General features: G+C 34.5%; 1 protein-coding gene across 3 annotated transcripts in view; it reads left to right on the top strand.

The window, feature by feature from the left end:
* The window catches only part of RSBN1 (round spermatid basic protein 1), a 51142-nt gene that overhangs the window by 3656 nt on the left and 26888 nt on the right, over nt 1-20598 (top strand). For 2 of the 3 annotated variants that reach the window (XM_058538827.1, XM_058538826.1), the window contains exon 2: nt 7208-7881. In XM_058538827.1, the coding sequence (XP_058394810.1) occupies nt 7208-7881 (674 nt within the window). Of the gene's footprint in view, nt 1-7207; nt 7882-8955; nt 9074-20598 lie in introns of all 3 variants that reach the window. The other variant, XM_058538828.1, reaches the window with a different exon arrangement.

Below are 20598 nucleotides of genomic sequence, written 5' to 3'. Positions count from 1 at the left end.
TGATACAATGGTGTGTGTATAGTTCCGTGCCATTTTATCACCTGTATATTATCACTGCATACACAACAATTCCATCACAAAGATCCCCCTTGTGCTATCCCTTTATAGTCTTAGGCACCTTCTGTCTCTCTCTACCTTCCCTAACCCCTAATCTAGCAACCACTAATCTGTTCTCCAACTCTATAATTTTGTCATTTGAGAATGTTATGTAAATAGAATAATAAGTATATGTTCTTTTGAAATTTTTTTCATTCAGCATGATGTCTTTGAGATCCATTCGGGTTGTTTTATGTATCAATAGCTCACTCCTTTTCATTGCTGAGTAGTATTCTATGGTATGGCTGTACCACAGTTTAACCATTCACCTATTGATGGACATTTTGGTTGTTCCCAGTTTGGCTATTATGAATAAAGCTTCTGTGAACATTCATGTTCAGGTTTTTGTGTGGATGTAAATTTTCATTTCTTTGGGAATATAATTGCTGGGCCATATGGTAAGTGTATGTTTAGTTTGTTTTTTTTTTAAGATATTGCCAAACTGTGTTCTGGAATATCTGTACCATTTTACATTCCTACCAGCAGTGTATGAGGGATCCACTCTCTCCACATCCTTGTCAGTATCTGGTATTGTTACTGTTTTTATTTTATCTGTTTTAATAGATGTGTAGTGATACCCCATGGTGAACTGAAGTTGCATTTCCCCAATGGCTAGTGATATTTAATATCTTTTCATGTCATCATTTGCTGACCATATATCCTCCTTAGTAAAATGTCTCTTTGTCTTCTGCCCATTTTCTAATTGAATTATTTGGTTTTTCCTACTGAGTTTTGAGAATTCTTTGTATATTATAGATTTGAGTCCTTTGTCAGATATATGATTTTTAAATATTTTCTCCTACTCTGTTGCTTGTCTTTCCATTCTTTTAACAGGGTCTTTCACAGAGGAAAAGTTTTAAATTTTGTTGAAGTCCAGCTTATTGATTTTTTTTCTTTTATGGATCATGCTTTTGGTGTCATGTCTAAGGTCCCAAGACCTAGATGCCCAAGATTTTTTTCCTAAAAGTTTTATAATTTTAACTCTTACATTTGAATCTGTGATCCATTTGAGTTAATTTTGTGTAAGGTGTGAGGTTTAGGTTGGGTTTTTTTGTTTTGTTTTGCTTATGGATATCCAATTGCTCCAGCACCTTTTGTTGAAAAGATTGTTCTTCCATTGAATTACTTTTACCTGTGTCAGAAATCAGTTCCATTGCCTATTTTTGTAGGAACTGTGAACTGAGAAAGGTTTTTATTTTTTAAATGTTTCAAAAAAAACCCCATGACACATGAAAATCATGTGAAATTCAAATTCAGTGTCCAGAAATAAAGTATTGGAACGCTGCTCCACTCATTCAAATGTATTGTCTATGGTAGTGTTTGTACTGCAGCTGCACAGTAGAGTAGTTGAGACAGATCATATGGCCTACAGACTTTTTTATAGAAAGAGTTTGCCGACTCCTGAGATAGATCATTCGGCTAAGAGATGTCCCTGCACACCAGCCCAACGGTACTCAATCCAAATTCATGTATAGGTTAGTCACAAATTTCAGATTCCAGATGTTTGGAATTGCTCATAAATAGAAACAGAAATTTAATCTGTGAATGCTAAAGTAAACTTGCTTCATCTGTAAAATGGGAAGTAGAGTGATTTTCGAAGAGGTAAAGTGACAGGCTTAAAATTTTCTACTTAGTAAGTGATAGAACCCATCTAGAACCCAGTTTTTTTGACTGATGGTCCAGTTGGCTTTTTGCTTTTCACTAAACACATTTGGATTGTTAAGGTAATAAATAGATATTAAAATTTTTTGTTTTTTGTAAGCAACAGGTTTGAATCTTAAACTGACAGTTACCTGTCTTTTGAAATCTTAATGTTTTCTCTTATTGCTCATAAAGAGCATAGTAATGCTTCTTAATTATTCTTGGTTAGTAAATTTATTATTTTAGTCATATTTTAATATTTTTTAAAAAAGGAAAGAGGGGAGTTGATCCCCATAGTTCTCTTCTCCAATGTCATTAAGTGACAGGATTGCTCATATGTATTCCCTTGTAAGTTAGCCTTCGTTTCTCATGTTTTTTTCCTCTTTTACCAACTGCCGTCACAGGCAAAGTGTCCCTAAGTCAGACAACAAATTGAAATTTTCTGTGATGTCAAAAAGCTATTGGCAGGAATTTTAAATCTGAAAACAGTTGATTGTTTTTGCTAATAGGAGTAGGGAATTATTTTGGGATTATACAGAGAACTAAACAAACAGATAATCTCATTTATCAGAGCAACAACTTCAAGGGACTGATATTTTTCCTTACTCACCCATAGAAAGGCAAAAAAGCTTTTAAGGGTATGAAAAATTTTGCATAACATAAATAATGCCATCTTTGTGATCATGCAGAGTTATCATGTAGTGGGCATTCAGGAAAATATTTGTTGAATGAAATAATACTCCCTTTACTGGAGGGTCTTCTAAGCCACCTCAAGTCCATTAATTGTAACTAGGTAATTTTAGTTGATCATCTAACGGGAGTGTTGCAGAGAGGAGGCGATAGAGAAGGCAGAAAGGAAGAGAGAGTAGTATAGTGTGTTGGAAGAGTTTGAGTTTTAGAGTCAGCCAGGTGAGAGTTTGAATCTTGGTTGATACCTGCTTGCTTTGTGACCTAATATAAGTAATTTATCTTGTTTCAAGTTCTGTTTTCTTCTCCATAAAAAGGACTCATATATCTACTTCACTGGTTTGTTTGAGGATTAAAATGAGATAACATATATGATCTCTAACAGACGCTTGGTGAATAAGAGTTTTCTTCCCTCTTTCAGAGATTTTTTCCCTTTTTATGTGATTCTCTTGTGTGGTACTACATTATACTCTCGGTCACTAATTTCTAGCTCTAGTTTTGATATCCCAGAGTTATTGCCAATTATTCAAGGAATGTTATCAAATATTATTATTATGAAAATGATAATAAAGGTAGTGAGCACTTAATTGTGTTTCAAATACTGTGATGTGCCTTATATTCATTGTTTCATTTAATCCTTACAATAACTCTGTGAGATAGATACTAGTGTTAATAACATTTTAAGATGAGAAAATTGAAATTTAAAGAGATTAATGAGCTTGCCCAGAGACCTTAGTAAGCAATAGAGCTAGGATATTAACCTAGGTCTAACTGTAAAGCACTGCTCTTAAACAGCACACTCTGCTGCCTTTACAATTCAACTGTTTTGGGGGTAATAATAGTAGTTAACATGTAGTGAGTATTTGTTATGTTCTAGGGCTATTCTAAGTACTTCATATGCTTTGTTTCATTTACTCTGCACACTGATTTTATGAGGAGGTACTGTTACTTACCCCCATTTTGCCACTGAAAAACAAGGTACAAAGAAATTAACTTGCAAAAGGTAATACTGCTGGAAGTGGTAGGACAGGAATTCAAATCCAGCCAGCCACTCTTAAACACCATAATACAGAGGGGTGGGGGTAAAGTAAGGCAGTGTTATTAACATACAATGATTTACTAAAATAACGGCCTTCAAAATGAGCAGTTTTTTGTTTTTCTTTTTTAATCAGGTTTTTATATGGAACAGGAAGAACTCTTAATACGACCAAAAAAATTTATTTTTCATAAAACAACTTTAGCCTTTTTAAAATTATTATTAATAAACTGTAAAAAATTGTAATTGTTTTGCTTTTGCCTATCCACCATGATTTTTAGGAGTTGAGGATATTACATCTTTTTCAGTTCTAAGCTATAATTCAAGTGTAAGAATGGTGTTATGAATTTAAGTTTTTTTGTAATGTTGCAAGCAATATTTTTTGCATTAATGCAAGTTTTCAATAGTGATGTTAAGTAAATGATGCTATTTGATAGTTGATAATATTGATGATATTAGGACAGGTGAGGATTTTCTTGATAGTGTCGTGCATTAATCTACTTATAGTTATAAAGACCTTTTTTAAGACAGTCAGCCATTTGTCTTTCAGATGAATGTGTTTTCCTCTGTAGAATTACATATATCTCTTCATATTTAATTTCACAGTTTGATAATCACAGATATGGTGTAGCCTGGCTCTTTTTCTGTAAAAGGACTGATGTCAGTAAATTTTAGCTTTAGCACTATGGGAAAAAACTCAAAATGTTACTTCCTAAATATATTCTCTGTTGGAAAGCTAAAACACGCCACAAGAAATGGAAAGATTGTGAAGACTTTAGACATTGACTTTTTAATTGAGATATAATTGACATATAGCATTGTGTAAGTTTAAAATGTGCATGCAACATATTGATTTGATACATTTATATTGCAAAGACATTGACTTTTAAATAATGTTTTCTAATTCAAGGCAAGGCAACTTCAGTATCATTCTTATAAAGCAGTAATGGCTAACTTACTATAATAACCTTTAACAACTTTGTATATGTATGCCATTCTCACTTGGCGCCACCGCAATAATTCAAAAATAAATTTTGTTTATTCATGGAAATTCATTAGCTAATATGACACAAGTAGTCTCAAATTGCTCTATAAACAAAGGTGAGCTTTCTATATTTCAGCCTTAGATAAGAATCAAAATTTGAAAAACAGGATTAGTGAGGAGATAGATTGAAATTTATTTCATATTTTAAACTTTTATCATGTTGAAATACGAGATTACAATCAATGTAAGTTCCTTTTCATTTCCTGGTACAGTGATTTTTTTTGAGATGGGCTGTGTTTCACTGATTGAATGGCTCCCATATAAATGAGTTTTGGAATAAAACCCACAGAGACTTGGCCATGTTAGAATTACCATTGGTAAGCTGATAGTAATATAGAAAATGTGTTACAATCAAGGCATCTCCTTCTTGGTGTTAATTTCAGTGGCTGATTTAGGTCACAATTCATCTTCTGCATACTAAATACCTCCTCTGAAGCTTAAAATAACAGGATCTATTCAGAGACATTCTTTTCTTTTTTTCTGTGAAATTGCTAAAACATTTAGCAGAGGGTAATTAGATGACTATTTTAATTGGTCTAACCTTTATATTTAATGGCATTAACATTTAGCTGCTTGGGAGAATTGCCTAAATTACTGATTTGATATATGGGAAAAGCATTTAGATTAATTTTATTTGGTAAGAAATATAAATGACATACTAGATGTTTTAACGAATTCTCAAAGATTTAGTTGTATATAGAATAAAAGATTGACTACTTTTTCTCTCTTGCCAATTGAAACAATCTGATTACATGTATATTTTGGTATATGATCTCAGTTTAATTACAAGTGATATTTGCAAATGAAGGGTTTTCTTTTTGTTGTTTAAAAGCAGATATTACATGGAATGAAAGTTATTTGGTATCTATACACTTTAAAATCTTTGCCTTGCACTTTTAAATACTTTCTTTAGAATGTTTCATAACTTGTACTGCCTGGTGATTTGGAATGATTTTGTACTGAGTACTGCAGCTGTCATATATTTACATATTATACCAACTAAATTCTTTACTGCAAAATTTGTTGAACTCGTTCTTCCCAGATGTAGTAATAGGATTAATTGGAGTATCTGTCTTAACACTGAATTACTTGAATCATGTCAGAAATACTATAGTTGGGTGGATACATTCTATACAGTAAATATCCCACCAAGCTTAAAGGTTGGTCAGGCCCATACCTGATATTTAATCCTAAAGATTTCTTGCTAGGTGTATTTTCCAACTAGTAAATAAAAGATGCCGTTCTATTTTGAGTTTGTCAATCCATGATAATCCTTTAAAAATTAAAAATAAATTTTTAAATTATAAAAGTAATGTATGTTTATTGGAATTAGGAAATAGAGATAAGCAAAAAGGAAGCAAGCTAGATATTTATAATCCTACCAGCCTAGACAACTCCCTTATTTAGGTCCTGTGCTTCTCCCTGGAATATTTTTCCGTAGAAAACATGCCTTGCTTGTCTTATTTAGGACTCAGCCTAAATGTCACCTCGCAAAGAGAGCTTCCCCAGCCTCTAGAGTAGCCTACTGATACTTTCTTTTTCTTGCCAAACTAGATGGTAAGGTCTGAGAGAGTAGGGGATTGTGTCTGTCTTAGTCAACACCATATCCCTAGTCCCAGAAGTGTCCCTGGCACATAGTAGGTACTTAATAAATGTTTGAATGAAAGAATGTTTAATATTATAAAAATGGGATCAGATTATACATGCATAAGATGCTCTGGAAAGAAAGGTAAGATATATATTTCTGACCTTAGATTGCTTACAGTCTGTAGGAAAGGTGGAAAATTAAATATGTAATAACAGAATGTGGTAAGTGCTGTGATAGGGGAAGTTCAGTGCTAGGGAATCATGTAATAGGAGTAGCTATCCAAATTGGGTGGGGAAAAATCGTTAGAGAAGTCTTTCTGGAAAGAGTGACAATGTAAGCATTTTGTAACCTTGTAATTTGTCAGTTCTTTTCATCTATAATACAATATGTAGTGTCTGGGTAGTATTTTATCAGTATGTAAGTATCAGAGTTTAATCAGTATCCTGTTATTAGCCATTTAGGGGAGTCCCTAAATAACACTGTCATGGATATCTTTGTGTATCTTCAGTTAATTTCTTAGGTAATTTTTACGTGGGAGTTGACTATCTGGGTCTGAGAATTATTATTATTTTCAAGGCTTTTGGTACATATCCATTTTGGAGGGTACCAAATTGCCCTCCATGAAAGTTGTACCAGTTTATACTTCCAGTGACAGTATATGAGGATGCCAAAAAAAAAAAATCTTGCCAATTTGGTAGGCAAAATGATGTTTTATAGCTTAATTTGCCTTTGTTTGATTCACTTATATGTATCATAGAAATTTGTATACTGACAGCAAAATATGATGAGCTTCATTTTAGATTTTACAGTGGTTTCTGAACAGATATTCCATATGCTATGGCATATGTGAAGTATGTGATATTTCCTTTAGTTTTGGTTGCAAGTCATGTTAAGTTATGTGCTTACTTTTGCATTATCTACTTTTTAGCATAATCTTCAATCCAGAATATTATTGTATTTTAAGATCTTTGTCTCATTTTATAAACATGTAAGTTGTAATGGCAAATTCAGAGAAACTGAGAATAGGCTTTTTAATTTGAGATCAAGTACCTTAAGAAGCTTGTATGTTGACGCTAGGCCCAGCAACTAACTTCTTTTTAATTATTGTGGCCAGAAACACCAGATGAAAATGGTAAAACCCAGAGAGCTGATGATTTTGTCTTGAAGAAAATAAAGAAGAAAAAGAAAAAGAAACACCGAGAAGATATGCGAGGAAGACGCCTTAAAATGTACAATAAGGAAGTACAAACCGTCTGTGCTGGCCTGACTCGCATCAGTAAGGAAATCCTCACCCAAGGACAAATAAATAGCACTTCAGGAGTTAATAAGGAGTCCTTCAGGTATCTGAAAGATGAACAGCTGTGCCGATTAAATTTGGGCATGCAAGAATATCGGGTACCCCAGGGAGTACAGACACCTTTTATGACTCACCAGGAACATTCTATTCGTAGAAATTTCTTAAAAACAGGTACTAAATTTAGCAACTTTATTCATGAGGAACACCAGTCCAATGGTGGTGCTCTTGTCCTTCATGCTTACATGGATGAACTCTCATTTTTGTCTCCAATGGAGATGGAGAGATTTTCTGAGGAGTTTCTTGCTTTGACATTCAGTGAAAATGAGAAAAATGCTGCTTACTATGCTTTAGCAATAGTGCATGGAGCAGCTGCTTATCTCCCAGACTTTTTGGACTACTTTGCTTTTAATTTCCCCAACACTCCAGTGAAAATGGAAATTCTGGGCAAGAAAGATATTGAGACAACTACCATTTCAAATTTTCACACTCAGGTAAGGTAAAATCATTGTTAAATTTTTTAGTAAATACAGTTATAGTATGTCAACAGTATTAACCTCATTCTTTTGCATAGCACAAACCAGCACACTTTTGATAAAAATTCATGGTGGTAAAGGTGGTTCAAATTGTTTGTTTATTCCTCTAATTGAAAAATCTTAATTGCTGAAGTTCTCTGGGATGTGGCTTGTTACTTGCTTGGTCTAAGAAATGCTTTATACATGTTATACATCATTACACATCTTTATGGAAAAACAGCTTGAAAACTAATCCAGTCTTTCACAAATCAGTTAGTATTAGTATGGAGGATATGATTTAGATCTGGTAGCCTCAAGGTAGCTTTAGTTAAGACTTACCTTTTATGTCATAATAAAACACGTGAGGGCATTGGCCTGTTTATTTGCCAGGTTTTTGCTGTTTTTGTTTCTCTTCTTTCAGTAACTTGTTGGCAGTCTATCCCAGAAACATACGCCATTTATGTGACTTGGAAGTGTCACTAGGAAGACCGCCATAGCCTCTGCTCCTTCTGCCTATGCACTGTTGTAGGTGAAGACGTTTTCTGAATCCTTGCTTGGGCAGCTAGGCTTAAGTCAGCAGGGAAACCTTCCTAACCAGTGGTTTTTAACCAAACAATTTTTCAAGGAAGTTATTTTAGGGCATAAAAAGAAGTTGGTAATGTGTCCTACTTTTTTTCTTGCTTGCTTTTCTCATAGGGATTGTGAACATGAATGGCCAGCTATAAGTTCGTATTACAGATATAAATTCTACACAAGTTTAGTGGAGAATATTTCACTTTTTAGAGGTTTATGATTATATAACCTGTTTTTTTCAGGTTATCTAATAATTTGCTGCCATTCTTTTCCTTAAGATTTTTTTTTTAGGTAAATAGACTGTTGCATAGTAAGACTCTCAGCTGCCTGCATTATAGTGGTTTCAAGCCACTTAATATTTGAAACCTCCTCTAACTTGAATCTTTTTAGTGATTCTTACCATCCTTGCCTCCAATGAGGGGAGTATCCAGTTTAGATTTATGAGCTTCAGAATCTCTCTAATTGAAGTTCTCTCTGCAGTAGAGAGAGCAGGAGCAGCCAATCTGGAGAGGTCGCAAGATGGGGCTGCCCAAGATGTTGGAACACGATGTGCAATAAAGGGCTTCGTCTTGGATTTTGGCCTTGTTACCACAATCAGGTACCGAAGTGCTGACTTTTGTAGTAGATTTTGTTTTTTCTTTTTTTTTTTTTAAAGGAGTTTTGCCCTTTGAAAGTTAAAGAATCCTATTTTTATAAATATTACAGAAGGGACTGAAAACAGTTCTCCTAATATAGTCCATAATCCCCATTAAGTCCCTACTGAACAAAGAAAGATATTGCTGAGAGCAGAATTAACATGCTCTATCACTTTTTTAGTTTAGAAAAATGCAGCAAATTTTCTCTTCTGATTGCTAGACCACCAGGTGTATCTGAGAAGCCAGAAATTTGGGGGAAAAACATCTTGGTTTTGTAATGGTGACTTTTTAACTTTCATGTTAATTAGTATATAGTAGATCAAACTTCTATGTCAGTAGACAGTACTCAATCTAAATAGTTCATAAAAGAAGATATCTCTAAATATTCCCTGCTGATTTTTGTCCTCCAATTAATTTTTTAAAATGGAGCTGAAATTTAAATGACTGTACCAACAACTTACCTTGAGATTTACTTTGAGATTTATAAAATAACCACTTTTTAAGAACATGTCAGATTATTATTAAATTAGATATCATTTAACACTTTAAATACATAAGAATATTGAGGACTTGTGAATTTGAATTGAATAAGTCTTGTGCTCTGGTGATCCTGGAACTTAATTTTATTTATGAATTTTCAGTCATTGGAGAGAAATATGGAATGGGTATGGGAGGTTGTAGTAGCCTGCAAAACTTGAATTTAAATCTGCACCTGTAAAATCTTTGGCAGATGCTGGGATGGAAGCTAACATAATAGTTCAGATTTATTTAGCACTTCATGGTTTATAGAAATGCTTTCACATTCATATCTGTATATTTGAAACAACCTCTGGGGTACGTAAGCAATTGTATCTCTGTTTTCCATTGAAGAAACTGAGGCTTGGGGATGTTCAGTGTTATCCAAGTTTGTGTAGCTAGTAAGTAGAAGAAGTCAGGGCACAAACCTAGGCCACCTGAACAATATACGCATCATTTTACCATACTCCTTTCCTACTTCAGCCATTGGAGAAGAGACTAGTGCTTTTATTTGTCTAACGCTGTAGTTAGTGAAATTAAAATATCTTAGTTTAACACAATATTCGGAAGGCTATTCTGATATTTTTAACAAATACGTTTAGGTTGTTGAGAATTAAGTGAGTACCTTAAGTATTTTGGACTTCCATGTTTTGTGAAGTCTTATGAAGTTCTGTTGAGTCTATAAGTAAAGTGAAGTAAAATTTTTATCATCTTAGAGACACAGTTATTGGAAGTTATTTGTAGTTTAAACATGTAGCCATAATAATTATTTATGACTGTATTTCAAGATAGTTTATTCAGCATACACTTATTGAGAACCTACCATGTATTGGACATTCTGTTTTTAAAAGGAGTAATTGATGAGCTCAGTCTAGTGGAGGAGATGAATAAACCAGCAATTATAATACAGTTTGATAAGTACTAGAATAGAGGCAGGCATATGGAAAACCCTGTAATAGAGGGAGCACAGTTTGTGGTGTTACCTAACTCAGACTTGAGGTGATTAGAAAAGGCATTTTAAAGCATCTGATGCTTGAGTAGAGTCTTGAAAGAAGATTAGTACTTAGCTTAATAAGGGCATTTTAAGCTAAGGGAATAATAACCTATGCAAACACACAGGCGTTAGAGGATGTGACACTCTCAGGCAGCTGCATGTAGCTTGACATGGCAAGAGTACTTGCTGACTGTCAAGGGGTGGCGGGAGTTGAGACCAGAGAGAGACAGAATCAAGATTGTGAAGAGCTTTATATGACGCGCTAAAAAAAAGTTAGTATTTTTTCCTAAAGTTAATGGTGAATCGTTGGTGAATTTTAATAGGGGAGTGCTATCAAGTTAGGTTTGCAAAGATTACACAGTAGTGTGGAGGATGAGACTGAGGGGGAAAAGGAGATTGGAAGCAAGAAGACTAGTTAGGTTACTCTGGTAACCAGATCAGAAATGATCCATTTCCAAACTGATATTGACACTAGAGAGGAAGGAAGGAAGTTTGAGAAATAAGTAGAAGATAGGATTAATTGCACTTGGTGAGGGAGAAGGATAGAGTCTTAAAATGTGGTTTGGACAAATGGGCTGATGGGTGGGGGTGGTCACAAAATCAATACAGGGTTGAAAAAGCTGGTTTCTAGGGGTGGTAGGTGTTGACGAAGAGTTCAGTTTGCGATATTTTGTGTTAGACACCTGTGAAGACAAATGGTTAGAAATGTCTGTTAGGTAGTTGAATATATGGATCTAAGATTGGGAGACATGTCTAGGCTGGAGATGCAGAAGTTGGACCATGAGCATACAGGTGACCCAGGGACAGCATTAGAATGGAAAAGAGATGAAGCTAAGAATGGAATCCTGTGATGCACCCACATGTAAGTATGAGGAACATGGGAAGAGATCAAAAAGAAAGAGAGGTAGAAGGAAGATTAGGATACAAGTTTTCTAGGTTTTAAGAATGATAGAATGATTAAGTATCACATCCATATGAGGGATCGAGTAAGATAAGGATGGGAAAGTGTTAGGTTGCTCAGTTAGGAATTTCATTGGAAATGTTATCAAGACCAGTGCTTTGCAAACCATGGCCATCTAAATATTATAAGTTATGCTTTTTTGTTTTTAGAAGCTTTCTACTTGCTCTGTGTCTGAATTTGGCATCACCATGGAGCTTGCTAGAAATGCAGACTCTCAGACCCCTACCCAGATCTTCTAATCAGAAACTGCATTTGAACAAGATCTGCAGGTGATTCATATGCACATTAAGGTTTGAGAAGCGCTACTTTAGAATTCATCTGCACTAGGTAGAGGAAGTAAAATGCAGGTTTGTTTTGTGCAAGAAAAATTATAGCTTCTGTTATTTTTATAGTTTTAAATTATTGTAAGCTAGGATGCACATACAGGTAGTTTTTTTCTTTTAATATTTTATAAAACTCAAATATTCTAACACCAAAGGTAAGTTCATGATAAATATCAATTGAAGCACCCAGCTGATCCTCAAATTTGATTACTTAACTCTCAGCAGTTGATAGAGGATAACTTTGTAAAGTTGAGTTTCTAATGGAAAGAACTACGTGTGTATTGACACAGTAGAGTATTTTTTATAGTTCTGTAGTATTATTCAGGTCTAATTAAGTTTTAAATAGTCGTTGGCTAAATAACAGTTTTGACCAAAAAGTTTGTGTTTGTGGAATCTTTGGGTCAGTTAATGGTGAAAAATTAGTGTTCACTTAGAAATGGATTTCTCCTTAAAATATATATATATTAGGAATAAATATAATTTATGATTTCTTTGCTTAGGTGTTGTATTTTGTAATTTTGGCTACTTAACTTTTTTAATGGTTTTAAACTTTGAAGTATGATAGTTCTGCAATAAGTATGTAATCCTTGGCTCCCCTCCTTATAAAAATCCTATGGCAGCTGATAAACTGATTAAAAATTCAGATATTTTTCTAGACATCTTATGGACTAACAGAATTTTAGAGCAAGTGGGGGCCATTTCCAAGCCTTTGTTTTATAGATGAGGAAGGTCACGTTTTGGTTGTGACCTTCCCCAAGATTAAATAGTGGCATATCTTCAAAGAGGAATTGTTTTTTCCTCCATCTCTGAATGGTATTAAATCCTATAGGTGAGGGTTTAGCAAGTTTTAATGTGCATATAAAATGCAGATTTTGATTTTGTAGGTCTGGGTTGGGGCTTTATAGTCTGCATTTCTAACAAGCTCCCAGATGATGCTGATGATGCTATAGGTCTTAAATTCTCTACATGAATTGCAAACAAAAGCAACAAAAACTCTAAAAATATAGTGACGTTAAATGGGGAGTTGTTTTAACTATCACCGTCTGAGACGATTTTCACCTTATAGCAACTGAGTAATTGAAGGGTGTATATGGAGAAGAAGGGTATGTATATATATGTGCTGGGGAGAGAGGGGAATTGATTAAAAAAGCATATCTACCATGATAGGATTTTGTTCTTTTTATCTGGTAAATGTGTGTATTTTAAGTTCTGCTTTTTTTAAAGAAGTTTCTGTGTACATACAATATTGAAATCTTTTACTGAGGATCATAGCTCTTTAACTTTATTTAGGTGGTGGTAAAAGTTCTTATAAATGTTACTTTTATTACTATAAAATGGTGCCTACTGTTCCAGAGAAAATCAACAAAAGTTATTTCTTCATTGTGTGTTGTGGGAAGACCTAAAATGGACTATTAGGGGCTTCTCATCTTTAATTAATATAATTAACATTTTATACTGAATTGGTAGTACTAATTAAGAGAGTAGAATTAATAAGGTGCTTTGTACCTTGTAAATAACTGAAAATCTTTAAGGAACTACCCGTCAGTGTGTTATATAAAAGGAGAAATAAATGTTTTAAGTAGCTGGCTTTATAAAATAAAACAGCATAAAAATGGTGGGTTTGGTTCTTTTTTTCCTCTCCTTCTAGGTACAGCTTATAATAAACACATTTTGACTCACACTGCTTTTTCACTATGTGTTTTAAAGTAGGAATGCTTTTCTATTCACAGGTCACAAGGTTAGGAAGATTGCTGGCTTTCTCTTTCCTTTCTGTTTTTTAAACAATCAACTTGAATAGGCTTCTTCCTGAAACATGAGTTCTGTGGAATAATTACCCCCTCCCACCACAGGGTTTTCCATATAGTGTATTTCTAGTTTGGTATTTTTCAAAGTTGTTGGGGTTTTTTTTTAGAATTTATTTTTTTAGAGCAGTTTTAGGTTCACAGCTTAATTGAGGGGAAGGTACAGAGATTTCCAGTATACTCCCTGTCCCCACGTATGCATAGCCTCTTCCATTATCAACATCCCCGACCAGGGTGGTACATTTATTACAATTGATGAAGCTACATTGACACATCATAATCACTCAAAATCCATAGTTTATGTTACGGTTCACTCTTGGTGTTGTACATTCTCTGGGTTTGGACTAATGTATAATGACATCTGTCTATCATTATGGTAGCATACATAGTATTTTCACTACCCTGAAAATCCTCTATGCTCTGCCTATTCATCCCTTCCCTTCTCCCCCAACCCCTGGCAACCACTGATCTTTTTACTGTCTCCATAGTTTTGCCTTTTCCGGAATGTCATATAGTTGGAATCATGTAGATGTAGCCTTTTCAAATTGGCTTCTTTCACTTAGTAATAAGCATTTAAGGTTCCTCCATGTCTGTTCATGGCTTGATAGTGCATTTCTTTTTAGTGCTGAATAATATTCCATTTTCTGGATGTAGCACAGTTTGTTTATCCATTCCCCTAATGAAGGACGTCTTGGTTGCTTCCAAGTTTTGGCAATTATGAATAAAGCTGCTATGTTCTAAGTTTTTAACTGAGTTGTGACTGTCTATTAAAAGGTGTATATATTGGGGGCACAGTTGAGCTTATTTAACTCTCAGCAATTGATACAAGATATCTTTGTAAAGTTGAGTTTCTAATCTAAAGAACCACATAACGTGTTGACAGAGAGCAATATGTATATTCAAATATAATTGTTTAAACTTTACAGATATTATAAATATATTAAATGTTTGTAATGCATGCAAAGCTGACTACTATTTTTTTAATAGGCATTTTCCCCCCTGATTCCACAATCCTTCCCCCTCCCCACTTTGCCTTCTTAAAGGCTGATAATGCCAGATTGGCATTATGTCTCTTGCTTCCATGGCAGCCTTACTTTTTTCTGTTCTTTAGGTCTCTACCTCCCTCGAATCCTTCTAACACTTGTTTCTTCCTCCGCTATGCCCCCAATACATACGCTTTGGGAGGTGGTAGAACTCAGTTTGTTCTTTGCTTTCAAGTGGCATTTCCGAGCCAGAGTTTCTCAAATTTGTCAGATCCTAAGAATAATCCAGGCTTGCTAGTTTCACATACATATTTAGAATCTCAGGTTCCTCTCCTGGAAATTCTGATTCATTAGGTGTGGAGTGAGGCCTGAGGTAAACACCTCAAGTGATTCAATTCCTATGATCAGGCAAGTTTAAGAAACACTGTTTTAAACTGTATGCCATCTACCATTACTCTAATTCCCTTCATTTGATCTGTAGATACCATCCTCTTAAGAATTTCATAGAGTCATAAGCCAAAGGCTCTGGGAAAAAATCTTTTCTAACCTCTACATAGTGCAAGTGTTTTAGAAAATCATTTTTGGATTGATAATTATTCAGGAGCTTGTCTCTTCATAAGGTTTCGTAAGGCTTCCAATGGGCCCTCAACATTGTCTGGGAAGCTAACTTTCTTTAGTCAACTTGCTTGCCTGTTCTTTATGATGACTTTTCAAACTTTTTATCTCTTTACATCTTTTCCGCATTCCTTCCTGTTAGAATAGTGAAGATATCCCACTTCCTCCTCAAAAGCTAATCTACCTGTGTTCTGGATTCCATCCTCACTCTGCTTAGGATTTTTTTTTAATTGTCACAAAATATACATAACATAAAATTTACTATTTTACTGTTTTTAAATGTATAATTCATTGGTATTAAGTACTTTCACAGTGTTGTACAGCCATCACCACTATCCATTTCTAGAACTTTTTAATCATCCAAAGCAGAAACTCTGTACCCTTTTGCTTAGGATCTTTACCCACCCTCAGCCCTTTGATCTTTCCCTCCTCCATTCCCATATAAAGAAAAGTGCAAATTAAGTGATTTCCTTCTTTATGTTTCCTTCATTTCTAATAAAAGAATAAGCTTTTTCTTTCTCCCAAAAGTAAATCTTTATTCTGAAAATGTGTTTTATCATTTCCATGCATCTTCTAATATTTTGCCATGTATGTATGAACATAAACACAATATATATAACTATTTTATATGATTTAACACTATAAATAGTATCTTTCATGTAGTATTCTGCAGATTGCTTTGGTTTAACGTTACTTTTGAGAATTATGTTGATACATGTAACTCTAGTTCATTTTAACCACTATATTTGGTATTTTGTTGTGTGACTACATCACTATTTATTCTCCTGTTCTTGGACGTTTAGGTTGTTTACAGTTTTGTAATATTATTCTGTTGCAGTAAGAATATATGTAGAGGTCTGTCCTGGGATGTATACAGGATATACATCCCATGTGTCCTGTACATGTATATCCTGGGATTTCTGTCTGGCCTTTTTCTCCTGTTCCAGGATTCCATGACTGTTCTGTTGCCCAAATTTAATGACTCAAATGAGACCTCATACGTCTGAAAAGTCTTTCTTCTATCATTACATTTGACTGGTAGTTCAGATGGGTGTGGAATTCTAGGTTGGATGTCATTTTTCTTCAGATTTATAAAGGCATTACTCCAGTGTCTTTATGTACGCTTCTAGTGTTGCTGTTGAGAAATCCAATATCATAGTGATTCCTGATGCTTTTTCAGTGTCTTGTTTTTTTCTCTCTGGAAGCTTTCAAAACCTCTTTACTGCAAAACTTTAGAATACTGAGGATAATGTGCCTTGAGATGGGTCTTTTTTTGTTAGTTTTAATTTACTGTGAAATATTTCAGCCATACAAAGAGGGGTAAAGAATAATAACAAGCACCTGTATTCTTACCACCTGCCCCAAGAAGTAAATCACCAATTCAGTTGAAGGCCACTCCCAACCCCTGTGATTTTCTCAGATCTCATTGGTGTGAGTCTTTTTATGTTCACTATGATGAACATTTAGGCCTTTATAGTATGGAAGTATGTATCTTTTCATTTGGGTAAATTTTCTTATATTATTCCTTTGTTAATTTCTTCACCTCAGTTTTCACTGTTCTTTTTTCTGAAACTTGTGTTAGTTGGATATTAGGTCTCCTGATTGAACCTCAGATTTTCTTACCTTTCCTTTTATTTCTGTTTGTCTTTCTGTTCTACGTTCTGGCGAGATTTAACTGTCTTCTTTTCTTCCTGTTTTATTTCACCTGTAGTGTTTTGAATTTAAGAGCCTTTTCTTGTTTTGTGTTTTGTTTTTTTTAATAACTTCTTGTCATTGTTTCATGGATGCAGTATCTTTCATCTTTCTGATGATGTTAATTATCCTTGTTTTAAAATTTTCTTTTATTCTCTAAGTTGTCTCTGTTTCATCAAGTTCCTTTTTATTTGTTTTTAATCTTCTGTTTACGTTAGATATTTTCTTCACATGTCTGCTGGTTTGTTTATATTTAAACATGAGTCGGTACAAAACTGATTAGAAACTCTGTGAACATGTAGGTGGGACTTATCATTTGATGACTGAGTAGGGAGTCTGGCCAGATCATTTTAAGAAAAGCACCAAATTTCAACATTTAGAGATCTTTTCTCTGGGGCTTTTAATTTCGACAGCTAAGAATCTGCGACATTTTTGCCAAGGGAATAGAGTAGGTTATACCCGTATCTGCTAGACTTCTTGGAGCTGAACTATGCAAGTAGGTAAGTGATTTCATTGTTAAATATAGGAAATTTTACTTAATTCCCTGTTTTCACTATAATGGCTCTCTTCCAAACTTGTGCCTGGTATCTTTGTTTCTATAGTGTCTTCAATTCACTTTCTCCACAAAATAGATAGAGTAAGAAAGAATATGGGATAGAGAGGTAGAGGGTAAGGAGAGGGATCTAACTGACCCTTATAGAGATTTTAAACCCATCTCTTTTGTTTTCACTTCCATGCTTTGTTCCCCACCTTCTGTGATACTTAGCCTTTCCATGATTCTGGAGCACAAACTGGCTTTTCGAGTATCTTCTATATAGGTACTCAGTATTCAAAGTTCTCAGTCTATGAATTCCGCTGTATACTTTTTACCTTCTAAAAATGTTTTATTTTTATTTTATTGAGGTCATAATAGTTTATAATATTGTGAAATTTCAGTTGTACGTTATTTGTCAGTCACCGTATATATGTGCCCCTTTACCCCTTATGCCCACCTCCCAACCCCCTTCTCCTCTGGTGACCACTGATCTGTTGTTTTTGTCCATGTGTTTGTTTATCTTCCACATGTGAGAGAAATCATGTAGTGTTTGTCTTTCTCCGTCTGGCTTATTTTGCTTAACATAATACCCTTTAGGTATATATATGTACCACATCTTCTTTATCTACTCATCAGTTGATGGGCACTTGGGTTGCTTCCATGTCTTGGCTATTGTGAATAATGCTGCAGTGAACATAGGGGTGCATAAGTCTCTTTGAATTGTTGATTTCAAGTTCTTTGGATAAATAACCAGTATAGGAAAGCAGGGTCGTATGGTCTTTCTAATTTTAATTTTTTGAGAAATCTGCATACTGTTTTCCATAGTGGCTGCACCAGTTTGCATTCCCACCAGCAGTGTATGAGGGGTCCGTTTTCTTCACATCCTCTCCAACATTTGTTATTTTTTGTCTTGGTAATTATAGCCGTTTAACAGGTATAGGGTGATATCTGATTGTAGTTTTGATTTGCATCTCCCTAATGGTTAGTGATGTTGAACATCTTTTCGTGTGCCTGTTGGCAAGATCTGTATATCTTCTTTGGAAAAATATCTGTTCATATCCTCTGCCCATTTTTTGATCAGATTCTTTGTTTTTTTGTTGTTGAGTTGTATGAGTTCTTTATATATTTTGGAGATTAACCCCTTGTTGGATATATGATTTGCAAATATTTTATCCCAGTTGTTAGGTTGTCTTTTCATTTTGTTCCGGGTTTCCTCTGCGTTGCAGAAACTCTTTATTCTGATGAAGTCCTATTTGTTTGTTTTTTCTTTTGTTTCCCTTGCCCGAGTAGACATGGTATTTGAAAAGATGGTTCTAAGAACAATGCAAGGAGTGTACTGCCTATATTTTCTTGTAGGAGTTTTATGGATTCACATCTTACATTCAAGTCTTTAATCCATTTTGAGTTAATTTTTGTGTATGCCAAAAGATAATGGTCTACTTGCATTCTTTTGCATGTGGCTGTCCAGTTTTCCCGACACCATTTATTGAAGAGACTTTCTTTTCTCCATTGTATATTCTTGGCTCCTTTGTCAAAGATTAGCTATCCGTAGATGTGTGGTTATTTCTGGGCTTTCAGTTCTGTTCCATTGATCTCTGTGTCTGTTTTTTGTGTCAGTACCATGCTGTTTTGATTACTATAGCTTTATAGTATATTTTGAAGTCAGGGATTGTGATGGTCCAGCTTTGTTCTTTTTTCTCAGGATTGCTTTAGCTATTCCGGGTCTATTGTTGCCCCGTATGAATTTCAGGATTCTTTGTTCAGTTTCCATGAAGAATGTCATTGAGATTGTGATTGGGATTGCATTGAATCTGTAAATTGCTTTAGGTATTATGGACATTTAACTACGTTTCTTCTTCCAATCCATGTGCATGGAATATCAGTCCATTTTTTTATGTCATCATAAACATTTCTTTCAATAATGTCTATAGTTTTCATTGTATAGGTCTTTCACCTCCTTGGTTAAATTTATTCCTAGATATTTTATTCTTTTTGTTACGATTGTAAGTGGCATTGTATTCTTGAGTTCTCTTTCTATTGGTTCATTATTAGAGAATAGAAATGTAACTGATTTTTGTAGGTTGATTTTGTACCCTGCAACTTGACTGTAGTTGTTGATTATTTCTAATAGTTTTCCGACGGATTCTTTAGGTTTTCTATATATAAAATTGTGTCGTCTGCAAACAGCAAGAGTTTCACTTCTTCTTTTCCAATTTGGAATACCTTTTATTTCTTTTTCTTGCCTAATTGCTCTGACCAAAACTTCCAGTAACGTGTTGAATAGGAGTGGTGGGGGTGGGCACCCATATCTTGTTCCTGTTCTCAGAGGTATGGCTTTCAGTTTTTCCCCATTGAGTATGATGTTGGCTGTGGGTTTGTCATATATGGACTTTATTATGTTGAGGTACTTTCCTTTTATACCCATTTTATTGGGAGTTTTTGTCATAATTGGATGTTGGATCTTGTTGAATGCTTTCTCTGCATTTATTGAGATGATCATGTAGTTTTTATTCCTCATTTTGTTAATATGTTGTATCACATTGATTGATTTGCAGATGTTGAACCGTCCCTGTGTCTCTGGTATAAATCTCACTTGATCATGGTGTATGATCCTTTTATTGTATTGCTGTATTCAATTTGCGAATTTTTCTTGAGGATTTTTGCATTTATGTTCATCAGCAATGTTGGCCTGTAATTTTCCTTCTTTGTGCTGTCCTTGCCTGGTTTTGGTATCAGGGTGATGTTGGCCTGGTAGAATGAGTTAGGAAGCGGTCTGTCTTCAGTTTTTTGGAATAGTTGGAGGAGGATAGGTGTTAATTCTTCTTTGAATGTTTGGTAGAATTCCCCAGAGAAGCCATCTGGTCCTGGACTTTTATTTTTTGGGAGGTTTTTGATTACTGTTTCAATCTCTTTACTTGTGATTGGTCTATTCAGATTCTCTATTTCTTCTTCATTCACTTTTGGGAGGTTGTATGAGTCTAAGAATTTATCCGTTTCTTCTAGATTGTCCAATTTGTTGGCATATAGTTTTGCATAGTATTCTCTTGTCCTCCTTTGTATTTCTGTG

This window comes from Diceros bicornis, chromosome 4, assembly GCF_020826845.1.
Source record: "Diceros bicornis minor isolate mBicDic1 chromosome 4, mDicBic1.mat.cur, whole genome shotgun sequence".
Lineage (NCBI taxonomy): Eukaryota > Metazoa > Chordata > Mammalia > Perissodactyla > Rhinocerotidae > Diceros > Diceros bicornis.
The sequence above is the reverse complement of the archived record's forward strand: the minus strand, read 5'-3'. Positions and strand labels throughout refer to the sequence as shown.